At 41.2% G+C, this 20,469-nt stretch overlaps 1 protein-coding gene across 2 annotated transcripts in view; it reads left to right on the top strand.

Annotated features, from left to right (window-relative positions):
• The window catches only part of SPATS2 (spermatogenesis associated serine rich 2), a 58,060-nt gene extending 42,041 nt beyond the window's left edge, over nt 1-16,019 (top strand). The window contains exons 8-14 of one of the 2 annotated variants that reach the window (XM_083356659.1): nt 486-621; nt 7,765-7,823; nt 10,144-10,253; nt 11,236-11,338; nt 12,200-12,402; nt 13,361-13,990; nt 15,743-15,809. In XM_083356659.1, coding sequence (XP_083212785.1) covers nt 486-621; nt 7,765-7,823; nt 10,144-10,253; nt 11,236-11,338; nt 12,200-12,402; nt 13,361-13,678 — 929 coding nt within the window. In that variant the 3' untranslated portion in view covers nt 13,679-13,990; nt 15,743-15,809. Of the gene's footprint in view, nt 1-485; nt 622-7,764; nt 7,824-10,143; nt 10,254-11,235; nt 11,339-12,199; nt 12,403-13,360; nt 13,991-15,742 lie in introns of both variants that reach the window. The other variant, XM_083356660.1, reaches the window with a different exon arrangement.
• The last annotated feature ends 4,450 nt before the right edge of the window (nt 16,020-20,469 follow it).

Here is a 20,469-nt window from a genome sequence, read left to right as displayed (position 1 = left end):
GAGGGAACACCTGCTGCCGGCATCAAATGCCCTTCGCCCAGTGCGCTCCCACAGGGAGGGTCTGCTCAGGGTCCCGCCGGTAAGAGACTGCCGGCGGGTGACACCCAGGGATAGGGCCTTCTCGGTGGGAGCGCCTGCCCTCTGGAACCAGCTGCCAGTGGAGCTGAGAACTGCCCCCGACCTTCGATCATTCCGCCGGGGCCTGAAGACCTGGCTCTTCGAGCTCTCGGGCCCAGACTGAGGAGGAATTTTTAATTTGGGGTTCTTTTTAACTGACTACAGGGTTAATTTAATATTTTTTAATTTGGTTCTTAATTTTTGTATTTTGGATTTTTAATTCCCTGTAAACCGCCCTGAGTCCTCAGGGAATAGGGCGGTATATAAATATAAAAATAAATAAATAAATAAATAAATAAAATAAATAAACTGTTGGAAAATTTGCAAGGAGTACTGACGCTTTAGTATATTGTGTTCTTTTTGGATAGGTTCCAATATTGAAAAATCGGTAAAAGACCTCCAGCGATGCACCGTGTCACTGTCCCGATATCGGGTTGTGGTTAAAGAAGAGATGGATGCTTCTATTAAGAAAATGAAGCAGGTCTTTGCAGAGCTGCAGAGTTGGTATGCTAATACTTTGAAATCTGGTGTGAGCATGATTTTAAAGGATTTAATTAAGAATAATGCCTTCCAGATTTCCTTTTTTCATTCACCAAACTAGTCCTTGCCTGAAGGTGTATATACAACATGATTAGTTGGAGTCATACTAGCGCATGGGTTCATGATCACATGTTCTGTAAAAAATCTAGGGATTCTGGTGGTACTGTATGTAGTACTACAGTACTACCAGATTCTGGTGGTACTGTATGTAGTCAGGGTACAAACTGCTTCCAAATAACAACTTTATCCCCAAATAAAACAACTATGTATATGGGTGACTTTATGTAGGGAACTCATGGACATAGCAATACAAAGTTACTAAGAGTAGATGCCTTAAAGATAATCTATACTATAGCATTGCAACATATGATAAGTCACTTATGTTTTCCTAATTTTTTAGAAACTGGCTCATGATTTTGACTGTGGTTTTTTCTACAAGCTTGTTTCCATATAGTTTCTGAACGTTTCATTACCAAACTAGGTAACATCAGGATTTCCTTGTCCTATTCTCCTTAGCTTATAAATGTCTTGTGTGCCAGTATGGTCAGCTGGTCATGCAATTGGTCGTTTGTTTGGAGCTAGTTTTAAATTCTTAGCGGCTGATTGGTTCTCACTGGCTTAGGATAGAAATGGAACAGAGTTTGGAAACAAATGTCCTGTATGTATATGCAGGAGTTCACTGGCCACTTAACTTTTTAATAATGAATCCTCATTATGGTTGAGAAATCTATTGCATTTGCATTTCAAATGAACAGGTGATTAAAATAATTTGATTCCCAATTTTCACAAAGCTACAGAATGAACAATACAAATAACAATTTCTGCTTAATACCAAGTGAGTTTTAAAAGTTAGTTTAAATTAATCTGACCAAATAAATAGAAATTTTGAGAACAGAATCATTTCCCATGTCAAAAAGCATTTTCATTTTCAAATCTTAACAATCTGAGATCAAGAGACTTGAGGGGGTTTGTAGGCTGACCTAATCTATCACAGTTCTTGCTTATCAAATCCACCATTAAGTACTGATGTAAAATTAATGCTCTGAATCACTGAGATATGTACATAGCTAAACTAAAATCTTTGCTATTTATCCTACATACAGCCTTAAGAAAAATAATGAAAGCATTTTTTTCTTAGTTTGGGTTACTTGCATCTGACTTATTTCTCCAAGGATACATATTGGGATTGTAGGCAAAGAAGAATCTTGAAAGATTCCTCAAACGAACGCTAGCAGCCTCTGCCTGACTTAATATTTAGAACCGATTGCGGATTTTACCAGCAGATTTATCATTCAGCATTATCCAGCATTCATGTGGATGGTGCGTTTCCCTACAGATATCTCTTCCTTCAGCATAAAAAACTAGTGCTTCTTATAAATCGTAACCTCCTGGGTCACTCCTCTAATCTTTGCCTCATCATGCGTCATGTTTTAAAAGGTTAAAGACCTTGTTTCAATAATTCTGCTTGCTGTGGGGCAGAGAAAGGGCAGAAAACAGGAAGTGCAGTTCCGTGACACAGGGAAATGCATGGCTAGTTTGGAAGGAAGCCAGCAGAACCTCCTTTAATAAATTCCAGATAAAGAATCAAGGGTTTGTTATTTGTTCTTTCCTGAAAACGGGGTGATTGCCATTCTGCAAACGAGGCTGTGTACCTTCAAACCACAGCATACAAATCCCTTGCTAGTCACTTCTGAGGAAACTTATTTACATCATCACATAAATGCAGCATTGCCAGTTCAAATTAGGAAGTCTATCAAGAGAACTGGTCTGGCAACTGTTGGTATTATGAATATTATGTTCTCTTAATATACGTTGGCTGTAGTCACTTGGTGGAAGAGGTCTCGAAGGAATTACCACAATTTTGTAAACTAAAATTGAACAAGTAATATTTTTATAGCATCCCTTGAAAACTTGATTGTTTTGCTTTAGAAATTCATAATGTGCTCATTAGGCAGGCTGTATTTCTTTTTAAACATAAGTGATGAATTTATAATATTTGGCATAAAGAGGAAGATCCATTCAGGAATACCTTGCCGTGTAACAGACTGAAGTGTTCAGGTTTCTGAAGATCAAACCTGTTCTGTTCCAGCCTACGACCGGCCCTGTTTGAATGTCAGGGACAACCCCTTTTTATAGTCAACAGGCTGGAAAAAAAACCAACCAAATTTATTTACAAAGAGTTCAAACAAAAGTTAAATGAAAAGTTCAAGAGTTAAACCAAAAGTTCAAACAAGAGTTAAACAAGAATAACAGACCAGGACTCTAGCAGAAGATCTTCAAACAGTTACCTTCAGCAACCAGCACCTCCCACACCTTCCCCTTTTATCAGCAGTCCCAAGGCGTGGCTTCTCATTGCGTTCTCCTGAGTTGCCTCATTGCCTTCCTCTGTTCTGCTCTGCTAGATTGCCTCCTGCTTCTAGCGTCCCTGAACAGAGCCAGCTGTGGATTGTCTTCTTCCAATCCCTCGTGCTCACACAGCTGAGTCTGATGAAGAACAAGACGGGAGGGGCCAGGCTGAGAGTCCTGCAGTGCATCAGAACCTTCCTCTGACACCAAAGGCTCTCCAAACCCCTCCTCCTCTTCAGAATCATCCGACTCAGCTGCCGGAACCACAGGCACTGAATCACAACAAAACCCTCATGTTAAATATTCTCTGCATTACTCTTTTGCTGTTTTCAACATTAGCTGTTCTATAGTAATGTTTAATAACTGCAGTTGAAACTGTATTTTCAGTTTTTTATTTGACTTGTCATCACATACTATCACCTTTTGTTTTATATTTGTATTTTCATCAGAGTTAGGCACTGTTCACCCACAATAGATCTTTTAGGGGGGCCCTGCATTCTAGATGCTATTTTGTAATTGAGAAAATATGGCAATAAATCACTGACCTGATGGGAATCTCTCTTTGCCACTTTTAAAAGGAAGGAATGTGCTGTGAACCCCTGAGGTTATTGCCAGGAATGAAGATTTTCAGGTTTTGGATATCACTGCTCAAGTTGCTCAAACTTTTAAATATATTAGTTCAGTCTATAATTTCTGAATTTTTATGAAATTCCTATTGAAGGACAAATCATCCGTCTGTTGGAGCCCATCACAAATGCAGCCTAATTTGTCCTCTGAACTTTCTGATCAGATTCTGTGATTGCCTTAAACCAGGGGTCAGCAACCTGAAACAGTGAAAGAGCCACTCGGAACCAGTTCCCTCACAAAAGGAAAAACTGGGAGCCGCAAAAAAAATGTGCAGAACAGGGTTTGACTGAAGAGTGAAGCCAAGGCGAGATATGCACCTACCCTGCATATTTGAATTGATTGGTTGAACTTTTTTAGTCCCACTTTTTTTTTTTGACTGCACATGGCAGAGGACTGGGAGCCGCAGGAGATGAGCCGCATGTGGCTCCAGAGCCGCATGTGGCTCCAGAGCCGCGGGTTGCAGACCTGTGCCTTAAACCATGGGTCGGCAACCTGTGGCTCTGGAGCCACATGTGACTCAGTCTTCTCCTGCGGCTCCAAGTCATCCTCCGCCATTTGCAGAGAGACAGAGAGGGGTGTGTGTGTGTGTGTGTGTGTAAAAAAGAGAGTGGCCTCACGCTGTTCTCAAGCTGACAAGCTTATTGGGCGGGGCTCCTGCCTTTGCTGCGTCTCTGCAGGAAGCAGCAGAAACCAGCAGAAAGCAGCAGCTCAGGAGAGCTAGCCCAATAAGAATGTGTGTCAGCTTGTCGGAGAACAGCGTGAAGCCATCTTGCCAGGTGAGCAGAGAAAGGAAGAGAGGGAGGGGGAGAGAGAGACAGAGAGAATTCATGCCCAGCAGCCTCTATTTCTTTTTAATTAAACTCTTCAATCAAGCTGCCCCCCTCGCGTGTGCCCGCATTCGCGCACGAGAGTTTTGCGGCTCCCAATGTTTTATCTGGGAAACAGGTCCAAGCGGCTCTTTGAGTGTTTAAAGTTGCCGACCCCTGTCTTAAACATTAGAATTATGTGTATGTAGCACAAACAATTAAGCAGGCATACCATATCTGATATTGAAGATATAATAAAAGAATAAAATACAAAGTACATAGGCAGTTCAGCCCTTCAGGCCTACTTCCACCTAATATTGGTCTGAGAAACAAATCCATTGCTTGTGACTTCATCAGCCTTGCCATCAGGATTGCTTTCAAACACAAATTCTCTGGTTCCCCTGTATAGATAGCTCTTGTTTAACAACCACTCGTTCAGCGACCAGAGTTATGGTGGCACTGAACCAGGAGACTTACAAGCAGTCCTTGTAGTTAGAGCTGTTGTAGCATCCTTGTGGTCATGTGATTGCAATTTGGGCACTTAGCAACCAGCATTTATTTATGATGGTTAGAGTGGTATGTGGTCATTATTTGTGACCTTCCCCACTGGCTTCCCACAAGCACTGGGGAAGCCAGCAGGAAGTCTCAAATGGCAATCATGTGATGTTCTGCTTAATGACTACACGGCATTTACTTAATGATGGGAACTAGAACTGCCAGAACTACTGATGTAAGTTGGCATGGTCATGTGAGGTTGCACTTCACAACCACATCACAGTGGAGTTGCCAGTCCCAATTAAGTGAGGACTAGTTCTCTTTCATTCATAAAGGCAAGCAATAGAACTCAACTGTGTAGCTGGTTTAATAGCAGCATAAAGCCTGATATCTATCCTGTTTTCATTCTCCTCACTGTAAGGATTTTATTGGCTTTCCTTGGCTTGTTGCCCCGAATAGAAGCTGGAACATATTTACGGATGGTTACTAGGATTTACAATTGCATCATCATCCATGGCCTTTATTATCACAACCCCTGAATCATTGCTAGGATTGTTCAACCTCTGATATGCAAGCTTTCAGTTATTATGTTTTATCCTTTACCAGTTGTTCATCTGGATGCATCTAAACTGAAACCTATTCACGCAGATACTCAAAATCTGTTATCACCCATCTCTGCATGATTTAGTAGTACTGTGTGATAGATAACTGCTCTGAATTATCCTCAACCTTGGAGGAGTTAAAACTGAAATATCAGATGGTTCCTTTATCTCTTTCTCAGATTCATGACCCAGCTATCCCCTTTAGGAAACCTCTTGAGCTTTTCCAGATTCCATTAAAATTGCCGTATTTGGGGGCAGAATTTTTATTAAAACATCCCAAGGGACAAAAATAAAACAGCTACAAAAAAAGAAGATAGAGATATGGTGGATAAACAATAAAATATCAACAGATAATGTTTTATTTATTTCCTTGTTCCTTGTTATTGAGGGTGGTAGTGAAGATCAGAGAAGCAGCTGTATGGCGAACAGCTCTTGGTAGCCATGCCAACCTCTGCTGAGACTCCTGAGGGGAATGTCTTTTCAGAGACTTTCGGAGGTTCTAATGATGCCCATAAATAATCTCTGTGCATTTACTATCCTGCATTTATTAGACCATTTTTTTCTCACGAGTATTACAGCATGGAGTGTGAATGAGCTTTGCCCCCTATAAACAAATTCCTGGCATTCCATAGGAATAAACTGATGCTGGCAAAGCCTGTTCTCTTGCATATCAACCAAGAATTTATTCTCTCTATTTTCTTTCCAAATCTGTCTTCCTCTTTGGAATATGCTAGGGATGCCTAAGAGGCTAGAAGCCCTTCATAAGGAACAGTATATTCTCATCTACTCTGAACAGATTAAGGAAGTGGTACCTGTGTCATTCAAAACATTGCTATTTTCATATGCTGTGAGCTGGCAAAGGAGCCCAGTCCATACTAGATCATTCCACTTCAGCTACGTATGTGCCTGTATATACTGATTCTTGTATTGTACAGATCTGTACTAGTACCATCAGTGTTTATTCTCAATCAGCAGTTTTGTCTGAATGGTTCTTTGGTGATAACCCTGAGGAAATCACAGCGAAAAAGAAGAGATTAACTTTTAACCTGAAACTCTGGTTCTTCAAGTGGTCACCAGTATGTAACAAGCCCTCAGGTTAAGAGTGCCCCGGTTTAGGGACAACCCAGAGTTCAGTCTAGAACCTGTTCTATCAAAATCTGAGTTAAATACACCATGGTTCAAGTTAATTACACAATACTATTTACACAGTATTATATTGTATTTAATATTTCTTTTAATTTTTATATATTGTATTTTATTGTATTGCCCTGTACACCGCCCTGAGTCCTTCGGGAGAAGGGCGGTATAAAATTAAATTATTATTATTATTATTATTATTATTATTATTATTATTATTATTATTATTATTATTATTATTATTATATAATACTGTTCTGGCTTTACATACAAATTTGACTTGGGAACGGAACTTGTTCTTAAACTGGAGATTATCTGTGCTCACAAAATGGACACTGATCCCCTCCCCCATATCAGATATTTCAGGGGTCCCCAACCCCTGGTCTGTGGACCAGTACCGGGCCGCACAAACAAGCAGAACCCCATCTGCGAGATGCAGGCAGCACACAAAACCACACACTCTGGTCCACAGAAAAACCTCTCTCCCCAAGAGGTTGGGGACCTCTTGAGATACTTGAGTCTGCTTTATCAGTTCCAGTCATTACTATAGCCGTTGCTAATCTGAGGAGAAAAACAAGAGTCACTACTTGTAGGCGACATGTTATAATGAGGCTCAACTTCCTGCAAAGAATAGTTCTGGTATGTTTCGAATTGGGTGCTTGCAAGTACAAACCTTGTATATGCGAATTCACAGATGACCATTTGAAAGGCAGTTAAACACTTTAATGGACCACAGTGATTGCTACATGGGAATTAAAAGTAGAACAGCCAACTGTAAATAACTTTGAAAATGAAAGTTTAAAACATCAAGATACTTAAGATTTTTGGAACCAAAACAGTGATAAAGCATGTAGGATTTCAGTTGGTTAAACCTAAAAAAAGAGATGCTGTACGTCTCAGAAAAAGAGTTGTTAGTGATATTTACCCATTCCATCTTTGAAAGCTTAATGTATACAAAGACACTGTTTTTTATCAGGGAGGCAGAGATTTGTCCCAATTTAATGACCTGATTGATTGTTGAGTTGGGTTCTAAAAGTTATATAGCCTCTGAATGTAAGAGAATTTTAATCTTTATTTCCTTTCTTTTCCTTTAGCCTCATGGATCGAGAAGTAGCCCTACTTGGTGAAATGGACAAAGTAAAAGCAGAAGCAAGTAAGTTTTATAAAGCACAGCTATGTTAATATCTTTGTCCTGAAACTGAACAAGACTACCAGATTTTTGAAGTAAGCAGTCCAAGACAAAATACAAAGAAGGACTTCAATTTCTGGTGTTTCCAGATATGTAAACCATACTATATATGTACAGGTCGGCTATTTTTTGTATCACATCTAGTTGTATAGGTTCATGTTTCAAATATCTTGTAATTACATATACATGGATAAGATCTGGTTTTGCTCTTGACTTAACAACCATTCATTTAGTGACCGCACAAAGCTACGGTGGCACTGAAAAAAGTGACTTATGACTATTTTTCTCACTTAACGACTGTTGCAGCATCCCCATGGTCATGTGGTCAGAATTCGGGTGCTTGGCAACAGGCATGCATTTCCGCCACTGCATTGTCCTATGATCGTGTGGTCACCTTTTGTAACCTTCCCAGCTGGTCACCTTCTGTGAATGTTTGACGAAGCAAAGCCAGTGGGGGAAGCCAGATTTGCTTACCAACTGCATAATTCACTTAACAACTTCAGTGATTTGCTTAACAACTGTGGGGGGGCGAAAAATCAAAATGGGGTGCAACTCACTTCATTGTCTTGCTTAGCAATGGAAATTTTGGGGTCAATTGTGGTCATAAGTCAAGGACTACATGCATTTATTTCCAAGTATAGTGCCATGGTTAATCCTAGTTGCCATTACACCAGAAAAGCATGTGGGGTTTCCTCATACCAAGCGCAGTGTTTAAACAGAGTGCTCCTAAGGCTTCTGTGTGTGCATTTATATGCTGATTTACTTATCCTGGATGAAAACTATCACTCTCTCATTCTCTGTTACCATTCCAATGGGTATGAAACTTAAGAGTCCAAATATACAGGAAAGTGCAAGAATAAAATATGTACCCAGCCAGCCCGATTGTCTGAATTGAGACTTGTATCACCGCTTGTTGTATCACTCTAATCTTCATATCTAAATAAACCTGTGGCTACCATTACTGCTACTACTACTGTAGTATGAACTTTGTGGGTGCCATGAAAAATTCCCCAGAACAAGGCAACGAGAATACATACCCCTTGAAGACTCTTAATTAATATGCAACTTGATTAATATGGCTCATAGCGTTAGTCCTCACTTAATTTGCTCAGCGACTAGTTGAAGGTGCTGAATAAGCGCTACTTATGACCGATCCTCAAAGTTCCAGCTGTCCCCGCCTCCCATCCAGTCTGGGTGCTTGGCAACCAGCTCACACAGCAGGTGCATCCTCCCACAGTCACATGACCACCATCTGGGACCTTCGCTGCTGGCTTCTCAAAAGCAAAGTCAACGGAGAAGCCAGCCACAAAGGTTGAAGCTGGCTCTTGTAAGTAAGTTGCTCGCACTCTTTGCCACCTGGCGGCAGCCACCCTTGGTCCCAACAAGCTTGCTCTTCATCTTGCTGGCCACCCATGCACCTTCCCCCACCTGCCAGCAGCCCCACTTACCTGCCTGCCTGCCAGCCAGCCTACCTGCATGCAGATCACCTTGGACTCACTTAAGGATGCATGAACCTGGCTTAACAACAGCAGTGGGAAGCGCTGGGATTGCTGTCACTAAGCAGTACGGGCAGGTCACGTCACATTTTAGGATTGCATCGCTTAGTAACAGAGGTTCCAGTCCCGATTACTGTTGTTAAGTGAGGACTACCTTTATATCAAAGAAGCAATTCCCATGACCTCTCAGAAACTGCAGCTCTTCCTGCTCCTGTTCCCCAGGGTTTGATTGTGGTATCTATTGCGCTTTTCTGCTTCCAAGACAAAAGAACTACTTTGATGTGCCATCATTCATTGGCAAAAAAAAAAGTACAGGAGAAAAGAGTTATAAACTGCACCCTGCCCAAAGCATTGCAATCAAGTAAACAGCCAATTTGACTTGGTAACTTCTTCCATATTTTTTTAATTATTAAAAAGGGAGACAGAGAAAGAAAGCAAAGGGCCCTATATTCACAGATTTCATGTGTTGAGCTTGAGCTACATAAGAATCTTGTCAGTTGGGGGAATTTAAGAGTTCTCGCCCTGTTGCCTAGGTAATTATCCCCTGGCATTTAACTTCCAGTCTTCTTAGGTATTTTCCAAGGCCTCAAGCATTTTTCAGATGTATTGCAGAGCTGAAGCTGACCTTTGAAGGATAAACTTAAAATGTTGGGGAAAGGGGAGAATAGGGGCTGGCAAGAATTAGATGTGTAGCAACTGGACATTCTGTTTTGTGCTTTAATTGCTTAATTGTTCTATTTATTATAAATGTGATTGCCTTTGGGGGGGTTTTCTGTTTTACATTATAGTGGAAATCCTAAGTGGCCGCCAAAAGAAGGCAGAGGCACTGAAGAAACTAACAGATGTAGCAGTCCGAATGTCAGAAGAACAGCTGGTAGAACTTAGAGCCGATATAAAGGTGAATCTCCAGATTGCTTTGGGCTACGTACACCTTTTTCTAATCTACATAGATTGGGCAGCTGGGGCAGAAACCTTATAAAAGTACAGCCACAATATGCACAGGGAAATTGCACTTCCCCGGGTTCTGTTGATGTAATTACATTTCCTTATATTCCTCTTATGCAGAAGAGCTCTATTGAACAGTAGAGCAGAGGTCCCCAACCTTTTGGGCACCAGGGAACGGTTCCGTGGAGAGAGGTTTTTCCATGGACCGGAGGGGGCGTGGTTTTGTGTGCTGCCTGCATCTCGCGGATGGCGCTTCGCTTGTTTGTGCGGACCGGTTGCTGGCATGCCGCGGCCTGGTACCGATCCACGGACCGGGGGTGGGGACCCCTGCAGTAGAGGATATGCTTAGGAAGAGTCAATCTTAGTCTGTAGCATTTGAAGCAGGCAATTTCAATAACTGACCTGGCAACAACATTTGCTTAAGCTTAGGATTGACTGAAAAATCGAAGCATTATTTTTTTAAAAAAAATATTTTTGAAAAGAACAAACTTGAAGACTTTGCCTGAAACATTTTCACACTTATTAACTCTCCGCAAAGCTGATGGATTATTTGATCGTGGCTGCGAAATTTGATCTCAGTGTGTTGTGTTGTCTGAACCAGCAACTCTGACAAATGCTTCCCTTACTTACCACTAGAGGCCAGAATGAAGTTACATTCAAATCCCCACAAAAATCTCACCACATGGAAAAATTCACCCTGGTAATTGCTGTTCTATCAGCAGTGCCAACTTTAAACTGTTTATTATTTTTCTCAAGGGGTCTTCCTGCAAAATAAATCCAATTGTTTATTTTTCTGCAATTGTGTAGAAGCAGAGAGAAGGGTATGTAGCTTGTGCCTCAGCTGACACCCGCCATTCACCTGACAGCTCCTCTCCCAAAACCTGAACATGCTTTGTGCATAATGCTAACATGTTTACATTTTTATTTCTCTGCAGCACTTTGTGAGTGAGCGCAAATATGATGAGGATCTCGGCAGGGTGGCTCGCTTCACTTGTGACCTGGATGCCCTAAAGAAAAGCATTGAATCCTTTGGACAAGGTGAGCTGGTCTTAAACGTTGTGTATCCTGGGTATGTACACAAAACAAAAACACAGCAGCAATGGGGCAAAGCTAAGCTGAACTAAACACCCCTGGCTGATAAAAGCACTTCTAAAATTCTGCAAATACATTTTTCTGTGGCTTTCAGCTGAAAAGGCCCTTCTCAGAATTTTATCAGCTCAGAAAATGATCGAGGTCCCTTCTGTGTTTCACTGTTAGTCTTCATATTATTACAATTCCTGAGCTGAGTTGTTTACCTACATTTATTACTTTATCCTGCTTATTTTATGCGTAATATATATTTATATGTTATATATCCTTTGGATATGGGCGTACTATAAATATTTCAAATTAATACGTGTGGAACGGGGCCTCTCTTAGGAAGCCTCCATTTTACATAGCCCAGAGCTGTGGGTTTTAAGAAAAAAATTTAAAAAATGTTCAAAGCCCTGTTGAAGTAACTAGTAAAGTGAAAGCTGTTAGCTTGTCTAAAAATGCATTTGCAAGCTTCTTCTCTCCGCTCACCAGTTCTGTTTTTTTTTTTTTTTTCCAATTCTACCCTACTTTTAGGCCTACTGTTTTTATACATCAGGGTATTTCTCAGCAGGCACATGGCTCCCCCAACAGTTAGCTCACAACTTCTGAGGAGTATTTGTAAAGTGGTGGCAATGGCTGCTACAAGAACATTATAGGAGCAGACTGGAAGCATTTTTTTTTCTTTTTATTGCAATTTGATTATGTAAGGATTTGGAAAATGTATCATCACTGGTTGCCGATGGGGTGAGGAGTAAATTCATCTTTCCACTGTAAAAAAAAAGTGTGAAATAAGTCTTTTTTTTCTTTTTGTCATTCTTGTTTCAGTTTCACATCCAAAGAACAGTTATTCAACCAGATCACGGTGCAGCTCTATTACCTCCGTGGCGATGAGCAGTCCGAATGAGTCCACTACCACAGTGTGTGCCTCTATCTCTTCTCCTAGCCTCACAATGGCCAATAAGAAACCATCATCCCCTATAGAAACTTCCACAAATGCAACAAGCCGCCCATCTCAGTCCCACCGGGAGGTAATGATTTAATGTTGTTTCTGTGGTTGAGAGTCTCCTGGAGATTGTCCAGGCTTGGATCTTTTTTACAGTAGAGTTTTTCACTTAGAAGGGGAAAGCAAAGGGCCCACATTTTGACATGTAGGCTGTCATGCCACACAGTTAATCTCACAGTTGCTTGTCTTAAGCCAACGCTTGGAATGATAATTCAACTCTAATAGAATATGCACCAAATTTAAAATAACTTCCCATTTTTAAAGACTGCATTGACAGCATTCAAATGAAGCATTCTAGGCTGGTGGTGGCGGCGAACCTATGGCACGCATGCCAGAGGCGGCACTCAGAGCCCTCTCTGTGGGCACGCACACCGTTGCCCCAGCCCCGCCTCCCCCCACGGCCCCCTCCTCGCCAGCAGACCCCTCGGGGAAGAGTTGCTCCCGGGCATGGCCTACGTGGGGCAGCGCAGCCAAGGACATGGCAGCCAGGCAGCAGGAACAAGACTCTGCCCTCACGCCCTATCGCGCACAGATGATGCTGCAGGGCATGGATGGAGGGTGCAGCCGCTGTGGTGCTGCTGGGCCGCTATGGCGATCTGCTGCAGGCCAGGGAGGCAGTGTGTGGCCCCGCGGATGGGGCAGGGCGTGGAGTCGGGACGGGGGTGCGGGGTGGGTTTGGGGCACTTGGTCTCTCAAAGATTTGCCATCACTGTTCTAGGCCATTGCATCTTCTTGTGTATTAAAGAATATTAATGTGCATTAATATAAGGTTAAAAATGCAGCCTATATTCTAATTGTGTATAGTTAGGCAAAGGATGGAGTGCTATATTTTCAGACCCTCTTAGAAACCGGCTTTACTGATTTTGATTGTAAAACAATCTCTTTGGCATCTATGGATCTTTATCCTATTCTGAGTATGGAAACGAGTGCTCAGGTAATACTGGTACCGATCGCTCTGATTTCCCCCTTTCTTTCTGTTCCAGGGGTTCCAGGGAAATAGAAGGTCTGGTCAAGGTTACCGGTCCCAAGGACAACGCCAAAATGGCTCATCGCATTTCAATTCAAATCGCTATAGAAATGGGTCTTGGTACCAGTCCAACTACAAATCCCGACCACCCTCTGGAAACTCAAACCACCTCAACCAGACTTGCCCCACCAGAATCAATGGAACTGGGCCTGGTCCTGAGCCCGGCCCACCAGCCCCGTCCCTACAGACACATTTGGTCCCACTCAGCCCAGAAGCCAAGGCTCTGCCACAGAGGAAACCTAGATCAAGCCAATACGAGGCATCCAATTCCTGAGGACCGCAAACTCGGCCACTTTCCAAAATTGGAGAACAAGATTCTGGGACACACTTAGCTAGAGATATTAATGAGAAAGGAAATTTACACTTTGCTATCCCTGTGCTTTCTCTTTTTCCCAATCATTCCATTCCGGGAAAGCAGCTTCTTAGCATTTCTCTTGCCCCTGCTTCCTACAGTGTGGAATGGGTCAGATTTTAATGGGAAGACATATTCTTGCCGTTCAGGAGTGGCCTTGGCACATCTTACCGATGCCCGTCCTTATGTCCAATGGCTCCTTTTAACATTAGAGCCTTTTTAAAATATTGGCAGGTCTGTATCCTAAAAGTGGGGTGGGGGGCGTGGGGGTGGGTGGGAATGTCTTCCAGTAGTTCTAATCCAAAATTTTCTGATCCCTGCTCCTCCCAGAATGCCAGTAGCCAGGCCTTATTTTTAACAGCAAAAGCTATTGGTGCTGACAGCGAAACAGGTTGCTGTGAATTGTGGGTTCAAGATGAGAAATTTGAAGGGGAAAAGCTTCAAGAGATTGCTGAAATACTATATTCTTTTTTTTGCAACTTATCCTAAAGTCTACACTTGGGAACACTGGGGAATATCTCTTCCAGTAGTGGTTGAGCAAGTTCCATTCTTCCTGAGAGAATTAACATTCTGTCTATATGTCATGTATAAATTTAGATATTCCCTGGTTTTAATGTTTGGTGTGGGATGGGAGGTTTCATTTTTTTTCCACTTCCCAGCCAAAATCCCATTATCTGATTCTAAACTAAATTTCTAGCAATTTATTAGTAATGCTAAGCCTAAACGATCGCAAGTAAAAGCAAAGATTGCTACAGTCTCTCTATCCTTGTATAAATAAAAGCAACGTACATGTTTAAAAGATAGTAGCCTTCACTTTGTGCCCTTATTTCTTCTCTTTAAAAAGAGTTCATAGTAAATGGGTTTCTTACAGATGTGGGTTAGATTAATTTAGGATTAGTTTAATTTCAAGGAGCAAAAAAAATGGACTATTTCCAGTATAGTTAGTTTGGGTATCTAGTTTGCTGCTGCCGCTGATAAATGAGGTAGGAAAAATAAGACGTTTAGCGATAACAATAGATAATTCAGAATGTTCAATTTGGGCTTCAGGCTTGGACTCACAAGAGTAAAGGAAAAGAAAAAAATCAGTCTCTGGATAAATAATGGATCTCAAAATATTTTGTGTAGGATGATAGAGTGTTTAAGAAACTTCAAAGAATCTGAGGATTTCACACAGTCATGCTGTGTGTTAGCACCTATATTGCAGATAACTGAAAATGGTGATTTGGTTGAGACCAATCAATCACTTTATTGCGGAAGTGGAGTTCGGATCAGTTTCTTAGCACACTATTTATATTAAATACAAGTGGGAGTACCAAAATACTAGATCATAGAGAATGATTAGAATGTTTTACTGTGATTGGTCCTAGATGATAGGCAGTAATAAATGGTTAATTTAAAAGCATATAGTAGAAGTATTCAGGTTAATAAAATCTTTCTCAGTAAAAAGTTTGCCTAAGGTGCAGTTTCTCAAACCTGATACTAAGTTATGGAAATGAATCGTCAAAGCATCTAATTGATCATCCAGAAGACTTGATGTCTGGGGGGAAAAAAACTACATGGCCAAAGCTTTGGCAGTAGGAAAACAAGTGAGAATCACACTCATCTTTCTATTTTGCATTGAAGCTAACTTGAATCTGGCTACTGAATATCAGCCTGAGATTGTTTAGGTATAAGTTAGAGGTACAATTATAGAACTGAGCTTTAAATTAAATTAGGAAGCTTTTCAACCAGCCTTAAAAAAGACAAAATTGGTTTGAAAAGGAAAATTGGAGATGTAGGTAAGATTTAAGAAACAATTTCAGTAATGGTTGTATGTGTTACTACCTCAGATGATAACTACCAAGAACCAGAAATCCCTTGCTGTCCCATTTAACACTTTAAAAAGTATTTCCCTCTCCCAACTCCATATGTATGCCTGAATGGATTGTAATGTCTTCACTGGCTGTTGCATCAAGCCCTACAAGTCTTTTCCTTTTGAAATTTCAGCTAGCAAAAGGCCATCATGTGGCTAAGACGAGGCATATGAAGATGAGTCATAAATTCACTATGGGAGTCAATATGGTTATTGTGTGGCCAGAAGCTTTTCTCAAGCCTTTTATACAACCTAAACATGAAGACAATAACCAATCTACCTGATAAATGTGTTTAGGTTTGCTGAAATAATATATATGAACTAGTTTGGATAACTGAAGTACGTTATTGATGTGTAATCTTATTCAAAATGATGCAATTTTATCTTCTCATTATATCAATAAAGGCATTTTCTTCACTGGCATGGTAATTTAATGTGAAGATGACACACTAATGCAACTACAGCCTCAAGGCAGCAATGATGCACTTGAGGGACAATAGGCAGATTTGGGACCTGCTGGGGATAATATGAAACCAGCGGGAACCTAGCATGGATCCAGCCTTTCTCCAGAATAAAGGTCTTAATTATATGTCACATAAAAGTGTACAAATGATTGTTGTATATAAATATAAATGATGGTCTTAAGAATACCGTAACTGCACGTGGTCTCATCTTGCACAGAACTAAAGTCCAGGAACACTAACAAAGGAGTCTTTCTTTGCACACTACGCTTACCCCTGATTTATGTAACTGTGGTTGACTCAACTGGATGCTATTTGTCTGGTTTTGTACAGAATATAAAGTAACTGCATGCTTCAGCATGAGTTTACATAAAATCATAGCTAGAGTAGGCCAGATTAAACTTGGCTCATTTGTAGCTTCTGTACGATGTCATTTGAACATAGCCAGTAAGAGACTTGGCTTCATATTCCAACATTCTGTCCTATTTACAATTTCTGAGCTTGAACTTGGTGCTCCATGCAAAAGACTCTTCCAAACAGTCAAGAGAAACTTAAGGACAGGAAACCCTAATGCTTCTCAATATGTTTATAGCTGTGCTGCCTTAAGTTTCAAAACAGATGTTTCCTTAAGGAAGTTTTAATTCCTGAGTATGAGGTTCAAAGGATTAGCTAAACCAGGGGTCTTCAAATTCAGCCCTTTTATGACTCATGGATTTCAACTCCCAGAATTCCTCAGCCAGGCACGCTGGCTGAGGAATTCTGGGAGTTGAAGTTCATGAGTCAAAAGGGCTGAGTTTGAAGACCCCTGAGCTAAACCTTCAAAGGTAAGTACAGTTTGGGGCAGGGTGATGTGGAAATTTCTTTCCTCAATAAAATAATGTAAGAAGTATCCACATGAACATGTCCCTTACAGCAGAGAGGTTCTGTTACTGTACATAACCCATAGTTACTCAGTTGTGTAGCTATATTCCAAGTATTAGATTTGAAAGCTATTAGTCAAAAGTAGAGAAGCTACTAATTGCCAACTCCAAATACATTCAGGTCCCCACTGCCAGTGGGGAAAACAGCAATAGCTTGAACAATCGGCACAATGAGTGTGCTAATATACATTTTGCCACAAGGAGAAGAACCTTGAAGGATGCACTTTCTATTTGCCCAACAGTTCAACAGCTGTTTTTAAATGGAAGAACTTCCAAAAACTGATCAAACTGTTGGCAACTCCCTCTGTTCCTGTGATGATCGAACCTATCATAGCACATAACAATCCTGAGTTCAGCAATAGCAATAGCACTTAGACTTATATGCCACTTCACAGTGCTTTAGAGCCCTCTCTAAATGGTTTACAGAGTCAACATATTGCCTCCAACAATCTGGGTCCTTATTTTACCGACCTCAGAAGGATGGAAGGCTGAGTCAACCTTGAGCCAGTCAGAATTGAACTGCTGGCAGTTGGCAGCATTTAGCCTGCAATGCTGCATTCTAACCACAGCACCACCATGGCTCAGATCATAAGTAGAACCACATTCAGAGTAAGTAGGTAGTGGAGGCAACCCATTTTTATTAATATCACTCCATAAAAAGGTAAAGGTTCCCCCGCACATGCGCGCTAGTCGTTTCCAACTCTAGGGGCCGGTGCTCATCTCCATTTCAAAGCCGAAGAGCCAGAGCTTTGTCCGAGGACATCTCCGTGGTCATGTGGCCGGCATGACTAGACGCCAAAGGCGCACAGAACGCTGTTCCCACCGTAGTGGTCCCTATTTTTCTACTTGCATTTTTACGTGCTTTCGAACTGCTAGGTTGGCAGAAGCTGGGACGAGTAACAGGCGCTCACTCTGTTACGCGGCACTCCGGATTCGATCCGCCAAACTGCCGACCATCTGATCGACAAGCTCAGCGTCCTAACCCACTGAGCCACCGCGTCCCTTCAATATCACTCCATACCTTGATATAATTATTTCAAGATAACATATAATTCATGTTGCATTCAAGATTTCATGGGTCAGCCAAGTAGCATGCACAGAGATTATGGAATGCCTCTCTTTACTTAGTGTCTCAAGTAGGACAGTAGCAAATGAAGCCACTGCTTCCTTTGTGAGATCTTTTCCATCACCACCCAAATTCAAAACCATCCCTTGAAACTGCTGGGGATGTAGCTTAATTATACACACAGTGTGAGCCCACCCACCACAGCAATGATGTGGAAATTTACTGTCATACATGATTAAAAGACATAAGAGTTTTGTAAGAATAAACAGCCTGGTAATTAACCACAGTTTTCCATATTTCTTTCAAAATTCTGTAATATAGATGCTGGTTAGTGTTCAATAAATGCTCGGACTACTGTGATAATGACAATTATCCAGATGGAGCTATCTGCAACCTTCTTAGCTTTTCAATGTGTTGTTTTATTTTTTTAATGTATGTATTCCTTACATCTCTCCCAGCATTGCAGACATTTCAAAAGAGAGAAGTCTTTCTCTAATGTGTCAAAATGCAATTATTTGAATCTAATGATTTGTGCCTTGACTCTGGATTGATTTGTTCTATTGATTGTCAGTAGCAGATATTCTATCTTTAATTTATCCTGATTTACAGTGGAGAATAGGTAAAAATGAGCAGGTTTCAACCATATGATAGCAGTCATCATCTTAATTTTTTTCACACTCCTCCTCCTCTTGGGCAGCCCTGTGTAAATTGGACAGCTTTGCAACTGCATGGAATAGACAGCTGCTTTTTCCCCCTTTCCTTGGGGAAGGCACAGGTGCATTAGCAGAAAAAACTGAATTAACAGTTGGGAGAAGACCACGAAAATGGTTTTGTAATGAGTGATGCTAATATTTGGAAATTATCTTCCAAGGATATGGTGAGAATGTTACTTATAGTTTGGTGCTGTTCAGATGATTATCTAAAATCAGAAGTTCTAGGACTCTGTTTTATGCCTTTGTGTTTAAACTAATCTCCAAACTTGCTTGTAAGTTCTTTCATAAAGACTATGTCCTTGATAAGAATCCAGAAAACATACCTAAATAAGTTGCACCCTCTGGGAAGGTAGGTTTATATGTTCTTATTTATTAATAAGAATATATAAACCTAGATGTTATTTATTAAGTAACTTTTTACAGCTAGCACTCTTCAAAGACTTACGTTGAGCAGACCAGGTTGAGTCTATTAAGAATAGGTAGTCTTTGAGGTAGCCAGGTCAAGAGTCACAAAGAACTTAAGATATAATGCCCAGCACTTTGACTTGCGGTGCTGGAGTTAAAACCAGAAATCTGATCCAAGAGTCAACACTAAAGCCCACATTTGCTTTAGTAGAAGCCTAACACCACCTATGTAAAAAAAGAATCTTCTGGTGGGGCTGCTATGTCTGGGCCATTAAACCTCAAAGAACTTCTAGAATCATTTACTTCTTACTCTCCTGTAATGGTTATCCAGATTTTTGCAGCCCAAGTCTAATAGCCATATCTTCTGGCCTTGTGGAGCACTTGTGTCTTAGCATCATCAGAAGAAAGGAGTGGATCTTGGTCATCCCATGTAGCTGAGGAGAGGGAGAGGGAGTTGTTCACCACATTGCATAAGGTCCAGGCAACGAAGATGGGAAAAGCCTTCAACTGTTCAAAAATTTCAGACTCGGGCTCACTCCTCTCCTTGTGCTTCTGAAGCTTATGGCTCTTTTGTTGGCTCTTCCAGGACAACAAAATAGTAGGACATCTTGTTTCTGCATTCTTACCAGAGCAAGTGTGATTTTCTTCTCTAGCAAGGTGGCAGGTGCATTTGGGGAATCCTTGGCATGGTGGTTGTGAGATTAGCAGCCTCAGCCTTAGGAGCTGTCATGGTAGTATCAGAGCCCTCACAGGAATACCATTCTGTCATGGAGCCAATTTAACCTTGGGGCAAAGGGGCACAATTTTTGGCCCCAGGGTGTCTGCAGCTCCTTAGAAGATCACCAGTCATTCTAAGAGAAGAATGGTAATATTGAATGCAATCAGGAATGTACAGATATTTAACCTGGCTTACTGTTCTGCCAACGTCTGCATTGGATGGTAGTACTTTAATCCTGCAATGCATCACCCTTAAGAAGGCTGAATGTAGGAGCCAGGTTGATAGATTCAGTCATTCGCTTAATACAGGGGGATCCAAACTTGGCAACTTAAAGACCTGTGGACGTCAGCTCCCAGAATACCCCAACCAGCTATGCTGGGAATTGAAGATGACAGGTCTTAAAGTTGCCATGATTGGACACCCTGGCTTAGCAGGTAAGAGAAAATACAGAGAGCAGAGAAGAAATGTCAGATGTGTTTTGTATAAACGGATACGTTTAAGATCTATGTTTTCAACTCCCAAATGATTATCGCTTTATCAACGAAGATTCTGTTGGAAGTATTTCTAAATAGGATGTT

This window comes from Vipera ursinii (assembly GCF_947247035.1).
Source record: "Vipera ursinii genome assembly, chromosome: 2".
NCBI lineage: Eukaryota > Metazoa > Chordata > Lepidosauria > Squamata > Viperidae > Vipera > Vipera ursinii.
This window is presented reverse-complemented; position numbering and strand designations above follow the sequence as displayed.